The sequence below is a fragment of the Clarias gariepinus genome, chromosome 7, assembly GCF_024256425.1.
Source record: "Clarias gariepinus isolate MV-2021 ecotype Netherlands chromosome 7, CGAR_prim_01v2, whole genome shotgun sequence".
In the NCBI taxonomy this organism is placed as follows: domain Eukaryota; kingdom Metazoa; phylum Chordata; class Actinopteri; order Siluriformes; family Clariidae; genus Clarias; species Clarias gariepinus.
The window spans coordinates 17,641,406-17,655,887 of record NC_071106.1 but is presented as its reverse complement, the minus strand read 5'-3'; the positions used below and the strand labels follow the sequence as shown (position 1 = coordinate 17,655,887).

The window sequence follows — 14,482 nt, the reverse complement described above, 5'->3', positions numbered from 1 at the left end:
TGGCATTTGTGCGGCCTCCTTGTTTAATCATTTCACACATAATTTACATCAATTATATGAATTTGGAAATATGCAATATGTGTGACTAGGATTGTGATATGGTTATTTATTCAGGGAAAATCACACACAAGTCTCTAGAATTTACAAAGAATGATGTTTAAAAAACAAAACAGCGTATGACGAGAGGGTCTGCAGGCTAAAACTCCTTGGTGATAATAGAGATGGTAACATTACAACACCAAAAGATTTGTGACATGAAATACACGCACTTTGTGTGGGAAGCCGTAGTATCTGTCCCAGTCGCCAATCTGAACCCTTTTAGACCATCAGTGTGGTCAGATATTTTACGAATGGATGTTAACTGGCATAACTGCTCCAAATAAAGGTTAAATGTTAAAAGGTTGTGTTACTGTATGTTTCGTGCTGGGCTGTGATGTTGACAGGTGATTACATTGGTAATTACATTACTGCATAAATGTGGTGGTGTACCATATACTGTATAGTTCTTCTGTTTTCATTGTTTTATTGACTTTCTTTGATTTTAATTCATACTTACATTTGTGGACTTTTTTATTTAATATGTTTACAATGTTTGATCTTAATGTACAGGACCTTTATTAAATGTTGTTGTTGTAAATGTGATTTATATATGCTTTATTATTTTACTTAATTACTAACTAGTTGGAGTTTCAATAATTACTTTGTGTTCACTTAAATTAAATGCGTATTGTTTATTTTAATTTATTTATTATTTTCTTTCAGTATCAGTTTGGCATTTTGTGATTTTTGTGAATGGTGCCAATAAATCACACCACATGCATAATCTATGCATTATCTTAAGGATGCATGTTCTATGTAAGATAATACCCTGGGCTCTGCATTTTTAATTCAAATCTCTTAAAACACAAAAAGCAATCTAATTGGCATTTTGCTACTCTGTTCAAATTTTGGTTGCAATTTTTTTTTTTTTTTTTTTTTTATGTCTGTGACATTTCAGGATGGGGGTGGGGGGGGCAGTGTATGGTAAATCTTGACAGAGTACTGAAGTATCTTTTATCAGCTCATAAGAGAACCACATGTTCACAACAAAGGCACCCAGGATCGTCTCTCAGCTCCCAGACACTTTCATTTCCTGTTATACAGGAAATTGCCTCAGAGGCGACTGATAGCTTTTCCTCAGAGCTGTAATTTTATCTCACCTTCAGCTCACTTTCATTAAAGAAGCGCCTATGTTCTGCGCTGTAGCAAACACCCTTCATTCAATGTGTATTATAAACAATATGCATTTGTGGGCACAAACACACACAGGGTGACATAAGTGTATTTGTCACTAGTGCTTGTTTTTATTAATTCTCAAAATGGATATGAACAACTATAGGAATATGTATTTTGCTTCAATTAACTTTTTTAAGTTATAAAAATCATTTGTACAATATGTGGCATCATCTTTTTTGAGGACTTTGAGTTTTTTTAAATACTTTTTTTGATAAACTTAAATGTGAAATTACTGTATATTGCAGGTAGTGAGAAAGCTGATATACAGTACATATTTTTATTGCATTCTGTATTATAATGTTAATGTATTTAAATGTAAATGTCTTTTGTTCTCAAGATAGATCAAAATGAACGGATCTGTGCAGAGCGGTGTTCTACTTCAGATCTTGAGTAGATTAAAACATGGTCAGTAAGGAACTGACGTAACATAACTTTTTTTTTTTTTAACGAACGATGCACCAACCTCCCAGAAACCAATGTACGTAAGACAACAGGAAAGAGGAGTTTCTTTCGTCACATTATATAAGCAGGGCTCTGGCTGTGCTCGAGAAGGTGGAGTGCAGCAGCTCATTCAGCTTCCAATGGCTTCACAGGTACAAAAGAAGAAGGGATCAGAAGCAGTTGCTGTGCCTTCTGAACAGCAAGGCAAAACCAAGCCTCAAGAAACAATGTCTATTCCTTCTGATCCCCAGAGTCAGAAAAAGGGTCCGGAGATCCCAAAGTCTCCGGTTGGGTTGCTGAGAAGGAGGGGTAGGGAAGCAATTCCAAAGATGCAACCAGCAATGATGATGTTCTCCAGCAAATACTGGGCACGTCGGGGATTATCTCTGGATTCAGCTACGCTTGATCAGCAGCACCTAGGGAACAACATGGTAAGTATAAAAATAATGGTAGCTGTAATAGCTCAGATTAGAATTTGTACAAATATCTACAATGTGTACCATGCGCAGTATTATATGAGTGAAACTGTTTTTGGAATTATGAATGCAAAGCTTTAACTTACTGGCATAATAGGTTAAAGTATATTTTCTATTTTCAAAAGTAAAATTTTTGCAGAAACAAAACATGAAAGCATGACCTGTCAAATTTCAGTCCAAATAAATACTTTAAAACCTTTATAGCCTTTACTATTACTAGTTATAGAAGCTCTAGTTAATAAAATAAACCACATAAGGTAGATCATGATTTAAACACTTTTAGCACCTATTATAATAAAAACATCCAATACATATTAATGATTTTTGCAGCTTCGTAGGACATCCTTTAGTCGCATAGATGAGAAACCGGACAAAGAGGATACAGGCTTGGCTTATGACAGCAATAAAACAGCGGTCATTTTCTCTCTGAAAAACGAGGTTGGATGTCTGGTGAAGGCTCTTCGGCTCTTTCAGGTTAGCAACCAATTCAGCTTGTGAATGAGAAATAAAAAATGTTTGAAACGACTTAATCAAAATAATATATTGCTTAAATATTTCTGTATGATTCTGTGGGTTTCGCAGGAGAAGCATATCAACTTGGCTCACATTGAATCACGCAAATCAAAGCGAGTCAAAACAGAGGTGGAAATATATGCAGAGTGTAGCTGCACTAAAAAGGAATTTAACGAGCTGGTGCAGCACCTTAAAGACCATGTCAACATTATCTCCTATAACACACCTCAAAATGTGTGGTCTGTAGAGACGGGTGAGTCTGTTACATGCAACAAGTATTTATCAAAGGTAACGATACAAGATTGTATCATTCATTCTCTAATAACTGGCGAAAAGTTGACGTGGTTACAATATATATCCATAGTGATAGTGCTGCTGCTTCTCCTGGTTCTTTATTCTAGACTGTTTGGACTGTGTGTGTGTTTTGGGTGGCTTGCCAGATGTAGAAGGAGTCCCTTGGTTTCCCCAGAAGATCTCTGAATTGGACCAGTGCTCACACAGAGTGCTCATGTATGGCTCAGAGCTGGACGCTGATCATCCAGTAAGTAAACTAAGATGAATAAATTTTCCTTATGGAAAATAAATATCTTGATTCAATATTGAAGCCCTTTTAACAAAAACAAATCTATTTCATGTATTGTTTTTTTCAGGGATTTAAAGACAACATCTACAGGCAGAGGAGGAAGTACTTTGTAGAAGTTGCAATGAACTACAAATTGTTAGTAACTCTTAGTAAAATTTCTTTAATTGAGTGAGACAGAGTTTATGTGAATATAAATATGATTGATCAATTCAATTTATAGCGGCCAGCCCATCCCACGCATTGAACACACAGAAGAGGAAGTTAGGACTTGGGGAGTGGTGTTTCGGGAACTCACGAAACTTTATCCTACCCATGCCTGCCGCGAGCATGTAAAAAACCTGCCACTGCTTATAAAACACTGTGGATATCGTGAGGACAATATCCCCCAGCTGGAGGATGTCTCTCTCTTCCTAAGAGGTACAGTAAATTAGTTCTTGAGTAGCTCCACTTGATTTGTGTCATTAACAGATTATAGAATAAACATTATGGTTTATTTTTACAGCTAAGATGTTGCTGTTAGTTTGTTGGCTCAGGTGGTTAGGGTTGACCAAAATTGATCAACTGATCAGTGATCAAACTTGGATTGATGAGTGGAAACTGGGTTGGGAATGTGGACCTGCCGAGTAAACTGGCACACCAATATTGCCCCCAAATAAGCTAGAAACATTCTGAAATTAATTAAATAAAAAGCAGCTGCTACTGCAAGAAAATAATTGAAATTTTGTTCATATGCAGTTGAAGCTTGCAACATAACACTGCTGAGTCTAGACTTGACCAACTGAAGCAACCCCAGATCATAACACTATTTATAGAGGGGTGTGCAGAGAGCACTATATATGATGGCTGCATAGCTTCCTGCACTACCCTTGTTCCTGACACACCTATTGCTCTGGAATAGGTCCAGTATTAAATCATCAGACCACATGACCTTTTTCCATTGCTCCAAAGTTCAACTTTTATGCTCCCTACCATACTTTTTTTCCCCTAATAAGTCTCACTAACTGTGTTTTTTTTATGGTCAAACAGCTTTTTTTATCCAATTACTGTGAGTTCTCATCACATTGTGTGCATATAGAAATGTTTTTACTTTCACTACTAAACATGGTCTTTACAGTTCAACAACCTTGCAATTTTACCAAGTGGTTAAGTTATGTCCATTTATATTTTTTTCCGACCTTATTACTTCCACAAAGTTGACGGATCAGCACTATACTATTTGATAATGTGTTAAAGCGTTCTTAACACAGTTCCAGTAATTTCAAATCTCCTAAGTTGACGTAGCCCAGTGATTTGACCCTCCTAAAATATATATATATAGTTTTTGGCTGGGCAGCATATAACACATAGTTTGGATGGACAGCTGACAAAATTATTATTTAATGAATTTAATGTAATTAATAAACATTGAGCTTTTGGTGGTGTAGTTGGTAGAACTGTTGGCTCCAGGGACATCTCCAGGGCCTGGTTCGATTTCCGGCCAGGTTCAATTTTCGTCTCTGTGTGCATGGAGTTTGCATGTTCTCTCTGTGCTTGGTGGGTTTTCTCCGGGTACTCCAGTTTCCTACCAAAGTCCAAAGACCTGCAAATTAGGCCAATTGGTGTTCCCAAATTGCCCAGAGTGTGTGAGATTGTGTGTGTGCCCTGCGATGGATTGGCCCCCTGTCCAGGGTGTACCCTGCCTCATGCCTTAAGTCTCCTGATATAGGGTCCAGCCCCCCCACGACCCTGAACACAGGATAAGGCGGTATAGATGATGAGTGAGTGAGTAAGTGAGTTTTAGGATGCAATATAAATTGCATGTTAATGTTATTTATAGCTTGTAAAAAAAAATCATTTTTTGACGTTATATGGGATTTTCATCTAACAATGGAGTCAAGTTAATTGTTATGTTTTGGTATTCATAACTCATGTTTTCATATTGTACACATATAAAACTTGATCATATTTAAGGCACCTTAAGTCTCCTTTGTGAAAGTTCTGGAAAACAGAGCAATCTTTTATTAATTATTGATATTTGGTCTTAATATTTGTAGAGAGGTCAGGGTTCACAGTACGACCTGTGGCAGGTTATCTGTCACCTAGAGACTTCCTGGCTGGTCTTGCATATCGAGTGTTTAACTGCACTCAGTATGTGCGTCACAGCACTGACCCACTCTACACACCAGAGCCGTGAGTACTGTCTTGTCACCTGTTTGGTCTTATATTACATGACAATTCTAAATGCATCAACAATTGTTTTATTTCAGTATATATTTTTCATTTCTTATAATTACGATTAATCATCATTAATACTAATTCTAAGGGACACGTGCCATGAGCTCCTGGGCCATGTCCCACTCTTAGCAGATCCCAAGTTTGCTCAGTTCTCACAGGAGATTGGCCTAGCCTCTCTTGGGGCTTCAGATGAAGATGTGCAGAAGCTGGCTACAGTAAGTAAGACTGAAACCAAACTTTCAGAGTGTAGGTATGTCTGTAAATGTCACACCATGTAATTGATTGGCAGGCTCTCTGTATAATCCAGCGATTATACCAGCTTAAAAAGGTCACAGGGCCTGGTGGCATTCAACCATGATTTCACTTTCATATCTGACCTATGGCAGCACATTTTCATTTAATGGAATTGAATTGGCAGTGCTTTCTTCAGTGTTAAACTTTTAGCTTGGAATATTTTAAGTACACTAATAAAAAAAATCTTTCTGCCTTAACATTGTGTTGTTATGGTTCAACAGCTTCAAATGAGCAATACATACATTGTGTATTATTTGTTGTATTCCTATATGTATGGTCTATCATCTTAATTTTTTTTTTTTTTATTAGTGCTATTTCTTCACAATTGAGTTTGGCTTGTGTAAACAAGATGGCCAGTTGAGAGCCTATGGAGCAGGACTGCTTTCTTCAATCGGAGAGCTAAGGGTACTGACATTTCATTATTTTTATGTAATGCAATGAAACAGGAAGGACTTTACTTAACTACCCTGCATGAATTCACAGCATGCATTATCAGACAAAGCTGTAGTGAAGCAGTTTGAACCCAAGACCACATGCCACCAAGAGTGCCTCGTCACAACTTTCCAAGATGTTTACTTTGTCTCAGAGAGTTTCGAAGAAGCCAAAGAAAAGATGAGGTAATTAAATTTCTGAATAATGTATGTATAATTTATAAAATCATAAATTTAATGGGATATTTGATTAATTAGGTTTTGATGTTTTGATGAAAAAAACTATTGTCTTCTGCACAGGGAATTTGCCAAAACGATCAAGAGGCCCTTTTCTGTTTACTACAACCCATACACCCAGAGTATTGACCTATTGAAGGACACCAGGAGCATTGAAAATGTGGTGCAGGACCTTCGCAGTGACCTCACCACAGTCTGTGATGCACTGGGGAAAATGAACAAGTATCTTGGCATCTAGAAGCATGCCATTCTTTTTCTGCTTTGAACTAAAAACCAAATTGCAATTACATTAACTATGAATAGGTGGATAATGGTGTTCTTGAATGTCTATTCCTTACCCAGAGTCAAGCAGAGCTTGGTCTTTCTGTCTGATGTCTTTATATATTCGCCAGCTTTCAAAGTCTGTTTATTCATATGTGCATGGCTCCCATTGCTACAGAGGCTGCAGGATGTATCCGCTTGTGGTTGCTGATTGTAATTTGCTAATCATAGTATTCTATAATCCAATTGCCTAAGTTCCTGACTAGGTCCAACTTCATTATAAAGGGGCAAACAGGAAGTTTGGGATGGATGATTCCAGATGCTAAGGCAGAAATATACTTCACTTTGTTCTAGTCAATTAGCAGCACAGTCTGCTTCCCAGACCCTCTAACAGTCTTAAGTCTTAGCATTGTGAATGGAATCAACGCTGGTTCATTTAGACTGAATTACATGGAACTGTTTTTTTTTTTTTGTGTGTGTGTGTGTTGGAATAGAGACAATTATTGGGCAATGAAAATAAATCCAAACAATATTACCATAATTACCAATGTATTATAATCTAGTACTAAATGTGTTACCTCTCTGTGCCTCCATGTAAGCCTTAAATAAGAGATAAGACAAAGTAATTATAAATCTATGTGTATGTTATTTGCATCTAAATTGCAGCACTCAGGCTAAGATAAATGTTAATAGTTTTGTGTCTAAAATAGTTAAAAAATATATATATATACTTAATCTGTAGTGAATATTGATGGATATAATTACCAAATGTAGGAGTGAATACTTCAGTTCCTATGTATGGATAGTGCTTAGTTGTACTGGTTATTTTTGCAGCTGATATAATGAATGTATTAGATGCTGGTTTAATAAAAGTATATATTTTACGTTTCTTAGTTGTTAGCTGAGTAGTTTTTTTCTGTCACTGAATATATTTCTTGCAATCTTGTCACATCAATCTTGTCAAACTATTGTCGAAAAAGCTATTGTGCTTTAAAGTTTTAAGAGAGCTATTATACAGCTTCTTTTTATGTTTTACTTGTTTTATCCCATATTGCAGGAACATGATGTTATTGTATGTCGATTTGCTGACTTGAAATTGCTCCTAGGTGTAAATATGTATGTGAGTGTGTATTCCAGCCCGATGCTCAGTGTTCCTGGAATCCACAGAACCCCAGTCAAGATAAAGCACTTACTGAAGATAAATATTATACATAGATAAATATTATACATACCTATATGATATGAAGCTAACGAAGAAGTAATTCTTTTACGCATACAAAAATAAATTTTGTGGCAAACCACTGACACACTTCTGTGATCACAAAGGTGTTTATTCAAGAGGTAATTTTCGACAACATGAAGCTTCTCGACTGTAAAAAGCAGCCAATACATTTTCACTGCACTTCATCATCACCATCATTAATATTAAAAGCATTCTCCTGTAGTGGACATGGAAAGACACTGATTGTAATGCCATTCATAATCATATACAACAGTCTTCATATGACACAATTAAATTAGGTATTATATTTAATAGGATTTTTGTACACTGTGTTACTGTGCAAGATTCAGCCCTTACCCATCCACCTCGTTGCTGTATCCATGGTGCAAAATGTTGGTGTACATACTGGGCCCCAAATCCCATTGCTCTATTCATGGGCTGCAGGTCTATGGCACTTAGCCTGCTGGTCATCTCAAATGTCCAGGCAATCTTAAGTTTCTGATCATTATCCTCTTTCCTCTGATTTCCTGGCGGTACCACACTGTTAATGAAGGCTGAAGCCAGTGTCTCGAACAGATTATAAGAGAGAAGGCCTTGGAGATACCCTAAAAGTTCCTCATCATTCTTAATCTAAGTAAGGAAAAAGTTAGAGGAGTAAAACATGCTAATGTGTTGAGGATTTCTAATGTCTGAATTGTGTATTTTTGGCATCTACATTATTTTGCAAAGGTGTTTACCTTTTCATTCATCTGATCCCCGTATTCTTTCAGCAAATCTACAAACCTGTGGATGACGGCAGAATCTAAAAAACATGCATTAATATAAAAGGGGGGTTCATTTACATATCAAGTTATGTGCAGGTACACAAACCCACCATTGTCTGTTTCTACATGTTCCTGAGCAGGAAGTTCACTGTCTACAATGTGAGTTAGCCTCTCAGCCACTTGATCAAATTCATCTGTTTGATTAAGGACATAACATAAAAACAAGATTTAAGCAGAGTTCACCATCTCAGATAATATCATATGTTGAATTGTTGGCCAACGGTCTTACTAGTCTTTGCAGAAGCACAAAGTCTTGCAATGGACACTAATCTTAGCTGGTAGTCTTCGACTGGACCCTGGAACACTGTAGGGTGTCTGGGTGTTGCGCTCAATCGTGACTTTCTTTTTCTATGATAAATTTCCAGGAGTTGATACTCAGCTGATGTGGTCTCCATCTTGCCAATACTGAAGCCAGAAGTTCTCTGTTTTCACAGCTGCACAGTTTAGAGCGTTCAAAGGGTTTATACAAATGTATTGACACAGCCATCACAACAAAAAAGTTAGTAAATTTGGGCAAACATTTGTGTCTTTATTACAGCTGAAGGCTTAAACAGGTTAGTTTGCTTGTGCACTTGACACCGTAAACTTCATCTACAGTAGTTTCGTTTTTACTTTAGCGTTATGTTTCAGGGTATCAGCTCCTTCACAGCGACTACCAAGTTCGCGTTACAGAAGGAAAGCCTGATTTCGTTTAGCTCTTTCCAAACAATGCGACGACAGAAAACAGTAAATTACCGACTCACCCCTCAGTAACGTAACGGTGCGCGACCACTAGCACAGTACTGTCTGTGTTCTCGTAGTGTGTGTGTGTGTGTGTGTGTGTGTGCGCAGAGGCGGCGTTACCGTTAGGCAAAAGTAGGCAAACGCCTAAAGCCCCGAACTGCCAGGGCCTCATGACTTAAGCCTAACTAAGTAGTTTTAGCCAGCGTCTAACATTAATTAAACCACTTGCTAAAATAGCATTACGCCACGCGAGTTGCGTTGAAGCGTTTTAGTCCCCTCTCACCCAAACACACACTACAATGGTACATTCCGTGTGACGAAAGCGAAAAGTCACTGCAGTTTGATTAAGGACCGGGAGACCTCCAACTACATCCATGAAACGAAGTTACCCATATATATACAGTATATACTGACTAGATGTCGCCTGGGGCCTCTAAGCATACGTCAACATCGCCGCCATCTTGTGTCGGGGATCTGAAGGAAGCGCCAAAGTTAACTGTGTAAGGTAGTGTTATTGCAGGGATACTAAACACTTAAGAATGCTTGACCTGTCTTATACACTGTAATCATTTAAGAAGCTGTAGTAGATATTTTCATAAACTGGATGTTTTCAAAGAACGGTTAACCTGTGTTATATACTGTAGCCTAATAATTTAATAAGCTGTTGTAAATACTGGAAGATGTTTTCACACTAAGTACGCACATTATGTTTGTTTTTGTGTTATATAACCATTTTACGCTGGGTCATTGTATTGCAGGCTTGCTGATGTACGAAATAAACCAGTACAATTCAAATGTTTTAATTAAGATGTATTTTTAAGTATGGATATCACACCATTGTAGCCATTTTGTGTGCAGTAGACTAGGCTAAGGTAAGTAACAATAGTTAATTTTAAGTTCACTGAAGTGGAAGAATAATAAACTTACACCTAGTTTTGAGGTAGATTAATATATAAAGCTTGATTTTTTTCTGGACTCGATCATAAATACATGTCTGTCAGTTGGAACAAACCAAAAAACAAACAAACAAAAAAATCATTTGAGATTTGGACGATTTATGATAATTAAATTTCTGCTTAGATGCAGATGTTCGGTTCCCCATCCTAACATTCTGAGGTCAGGAAGTCCATAATTGTTTTTTTTCTGCTTTGTTTGTTTAGCTCATGCCTTTATTAGTTTAAAATTTGCTTTATTATTTATCTATTTATTTATATTTTATATATACTTTATTTTATATTATTCATGTTTTTTTCATATCACTATCAGCATCCTTGTAATTGTTTTGTGCATTGTAGAACAAATTAATTAGTTATGTAGGGTTGTCTAATTATTGTATTGTATATGATGTATCACACATTTATGATAGAACATAGATTAATTATTTATTTTACTTATATCAAATAAGTAAAATAGTTAATTAATCTATGTTCTATCATAAATATATGTCTGACATCATAATAAACCATACGGCTTGAAAATCGTTTGAAAATTAAACAAATTTAGGTGATTTTAATCGGTAATAGTTCTCTGCCAATGGTAACTAATGCAGAGTAGAAGCGGCTTCCCCCGACACAAGATGGCGGCCGCGCTGACGCATCGTTCCTATGGACAGCAGCGTCACAGGCGACATCTAGTCAGTATATATGTCTATGGAAGTTTCCCAAATGATGCAGAAAAAAACGGAAATAACGGCAGGAGAACAGACAATTAATAGTATCTTTGGCAAAGGTAGCAATTTTTCACGCCTGTTGAGCAGATAGTCACAAGTCGCCTCAGGTCAACAGTGTCACAAAAGAGGCTGTCTGCATTTGCTATTCTAACCATTGAACACGAAGTCAAAAAATCAGTGTAAATGGAAATCTATGGAATCTAGATAATCCCGTCAGGAATTACAAAGTTTGTTGAAGCCAAAGCTTGCTAGGCCAGATTTTGGTGTCTTGGTCTACATTATTTACTACACTGGTACATTATTTACCCCAGCCATGCACACAATAAGACCAATTATTTAAAATGTTTTTAAATTAACATTATTTTCACATTATTCTTAATCCAACACCCCAACATCCATATGTTTTTTTCCACCCACTAAATCGCATTTGATGAAGGAAGACTAAGCTATTTAAAAAAAGTAAATAATAATAATAATAAAAAAACAGGGAGAAAGAATAAAAGCTAGAGAAATACAGTGCCAAAAGGGGAAAAGAGAAGGAAAGACATGAAAATAACATTTGAGGAGGAGAAAGCAAATAGAAGAAAGAAAGAGAGAGAGAGAGACATCCAAATCAGTAAAGGAGAAGGAGAGATGCAAAGAGAAAAAAAAAAGACTAAAGTAAATATAGTGATGAAGAAGAGAAACAGTAAAATGCATTTAAAGGATTGGAAGGAGAAAAAGAAAGCAGTCAAGTAGCAGGATAAATACACAAAATTAAAAGCATTAAAGTACCACTATTATGCTTTTTCAAATATTTTCTTTCATGCAGTGTGTCATGAAGCTGTATGTGAACATAAACTATCTGTTACGCTGACAGTGCATGATAAATGAAGTTTTTGTCTATTAAAAAAAGGAGTCGGCTCACATTCGCCTAAACGAGTCATTAGCAAATCTATTTTTACTCTGTTACTGATCCACGTCACTCTGTAACATATTTGCATAATGTCTGCCCACGTTCTACGTCGCGAACAACTTCCCCGCCCACGTTTAACTTGCCCGCCATCTTACAATTAACGTTACCACACTTTTGTTAATGTGACCGAGCATTCTTGGTGGGTTTGGTTAAACATTTTGTAATATAAAAAAACAATAAACAATAAAAAACGAGAGCACACAAAATCCTTTTCAACTGTTTATTCTCCACCATTTACCAAAACTGAACTCTATTGGTCACTCCATTGACCTGTCATGGGTTTTCTTACTTTAATGAAACAGCATAGAAGACAGGCCAATTATCAACTATTAATCTCCTTATCATGTTAAAATACAAAGGTATCTGTATCAGATATGTAAACTGACAATGAGTTACATTCTAATTGTAGAAAATCGTTTGTGCATTTGTTAACCTGTTAATGTTTAACAGGTTATAGGGCTGTTCTAGACTGGATAAGATTGCTGTGGTATGAAGAGTGAATGGAAGTTTAAGGTAAGACTTTTAAAAAAGCACTGAATGCAGAGGGCCCCATATCCATGTTCGCCTTGAGCCCCCAAATTGCTCAAAACGCAAGTCAAAACGCTCAGAATTCACTTAAATATTCACCATACCTCCACAACCCATATTATTAAAAGTGACAATACAATCTGACAGCACGGTTGGCATTACTCTGTGGCTCCTTGAGAATTATAGATACCTAAATTAATTAATGGGTTTACTTAAATAATGTTAGCAACAAAGTGAAGAAGTTAACCAGTTTCCAACTCGGTTATAGTAAGTTCTATTGTTTTGTAACACAGTAACGACCAAAACATGGTATTGGTGCTATCAAGTCCAAAAAAGTGAATTTTCAGATAGGATCAACACCATTTTTTGATAATACTTAATGCTCTTATCCCCCTATCTATGCTCCATTTTTTGTAAATATGCATGATCAGATAAAAAGAGAAACATTTGCTAAATACAATTTCATGCCCTTTTATGAAGGGTTCATGACTTTTTTACTTAAAACCTTTAAATTATCTTAATTGTTATTTAGATGAAATTTAGATTTCACATAAAAAGACATAAAACTGAAAAAAGTATATTATTCTAAAATGAAAAATCGTTGCATCATTAATTTGACATGGTTACGGACACTACAGATTTTTATCGGGGGGATTCTAAATTTTGCACAGGATGCTTTAATTTAAGAAAAAATTTTTACAGGTCATATACTTTTGGAAGCTTAGAGCAATTTTACTATTAATACTAAAATAAATAATTTGCATTTTAATTAATATTGTTTGAAGCAAGACGGTACAATGCTAAAAAATAGCCATTTTGGGGGCACATATAAAATTATCTCCCTGAAATGGCTACAGTTAGCAGCTTAGCTAGTTAGCAGGGTCCGGGTTCGATTCCCGTCTCTGTGTGCACAGTGTTTGCATGTTCTCCCCGTGCTTGGTGGGTTTCCTTCAGGTACTCCAGTTTCCTCACACGTTAGGCTAATTGGCATCCCAAATTGCCCGTAGTGTATAAATGAGTGTGTGAGTGTGTGTATGTGTGTGTGCCCTGCGATGGATTGGCACCCTGTCTAGGGTGTACCCTGCCTCGTGCCCTAAGCCTCCTGGGATAGGCTCCAGGTCCCCTCGACCCTGAATACAGGATAAAGTGGTATAAAAGATGTGATGTGTGCCCTGTAATGGATTGGCACCCTGTATCTCGCCTTGTTGCTTTTAAGCACTTAAAATCCTTGTGCTTAAAATCTTGATAGGCCTTATAACAGGATAAGTGTTACTCCTCTATGTTACAATGTAACAAAAAATAAAGGAATTATGAAATGTTCACAACTGCATTAATTATAAATCTTTTTATTATCATCTGTTGTACTAGCAAACATTATTATGGTAATATTAACTTATCATTTAAGAATTAGAATTAATTGATTAATTTTCATAACATGGGCATGAAGGGAAAGAAAAAAACACAGGTGCCATTGTCACACTCCCATGTCTTGGCTGGAACTATGACATACTACTTTCTGTTTGACTTGCTCAGGTCAGGGGTGTACTGCTATTTGTTTATGTACAGGAGCAGGGCAATTACAGTTTTGTGGTGGCTCGTGTCAATGACCATATATACACTGCTCCTATGTTAGCAGTTCACACACATTTTTCAGATATACTGTAACTATTCTTACTCATCATTGTTTTAATTGTAATGTCTTCAGGAACATTAGTAAATATCTCAATATACTGTACACGTAACTAAATTATCTTTCAAAAATGAAAAAGCGCTGTCTTTTTATTTGTTATAGTACTGCATGGAGTTTGCGAATTTTCCCTGGTATTCGCCCTGTTT

At 36.4% G+C, this 14,482-nt stretch overlaps 2 protein-coding genes across 4 annotated transcripts; one reads left to right on the top strand and one right to left on the bottom strand.

Moving 5' to 3' along the window:
• The first annotated feature begins 1,856 nt into the window (after positions 1–1,856).
• On the top strand, positions 1,857–7,721 carry tph2 (tryptophan hydroxylase 2 (tryptophan 5-monooxygenase)). Of its 2 annotated transcripts, none has more exons than XM_053500277.1 (11): positions 1,857–2,147; positions 2,523–2,666; positions 2,775–2,958; positions 3,107–3,246; positions 3,356–3,423; positions 3,509–3,705; positions 5,322–5,457; positions 5,591–5,717; positions 6,106–6,201; positions 6,280–6,413; positions 6,528–7,199. In XM_053500277.1, the coding sequence occupies exons 1-11, from the start codon at positions 1,857–1,859 to the stop codon at positions 6,700–6,702; spliced, it is 1,692 nt and encodes a 563-aa protein (XP_053356252.1). In that variant the 3' UTR covers positions 6,703–7,199. The 2 variants fall into 2 exon arrangements, with proteins under 2 accessions (XP_053356252.1, XP_053356253.1); XM_053500278.1 differs by having other exon boundaries at positions 1,870–2,147; positions 3,146–3,246; positions 6,528–7,721.
• A 314-nt stretch (positions 7,722–8,035) lies between these two features.
• Positions 8,036–10,394, bottom strand: si:ch211-218c6.8 (apoptosis facilitator Bcl-2-like protein 14). Of its 2 annotated transcripts, XM_053500704.1 has the most exons (6): positions 9,515–10,385; positions 9,001–9,205; positions 8,822–8,905; positions 8,685–8,749; positions 8,305–8,577; positions 8,036–8,164 (listed from the first exon to the last, which is right to left on the bottom strand). In XM_053500704.1, the coding sequence occupies exons 2-6, from the start codon at positions 9,164–9,166 to the stop codon at positions 8,120–8,122; spliced, it is 633 nt and encodes a 210-aa protein (XP_053356679.1). In that variant the 5' UTR covers positions 9,167–9,205; positions 9,515–10,385; the 3' UTR covers positions 8,036–8,119. The 2 variants fall into 2 exon arrangements, with proteins under 2 accessions (XP_053356679.1, XP_053356678.1); XM_053500703.1 differs by lacking the exon at positions 8,036–8,164 and having other exon boundaries at positions 8,171–8,577; positions 9,515–10,394.
• Between the last annotated feature and the right edge of the window lie 4,088 nt (positions 10,395–14,482).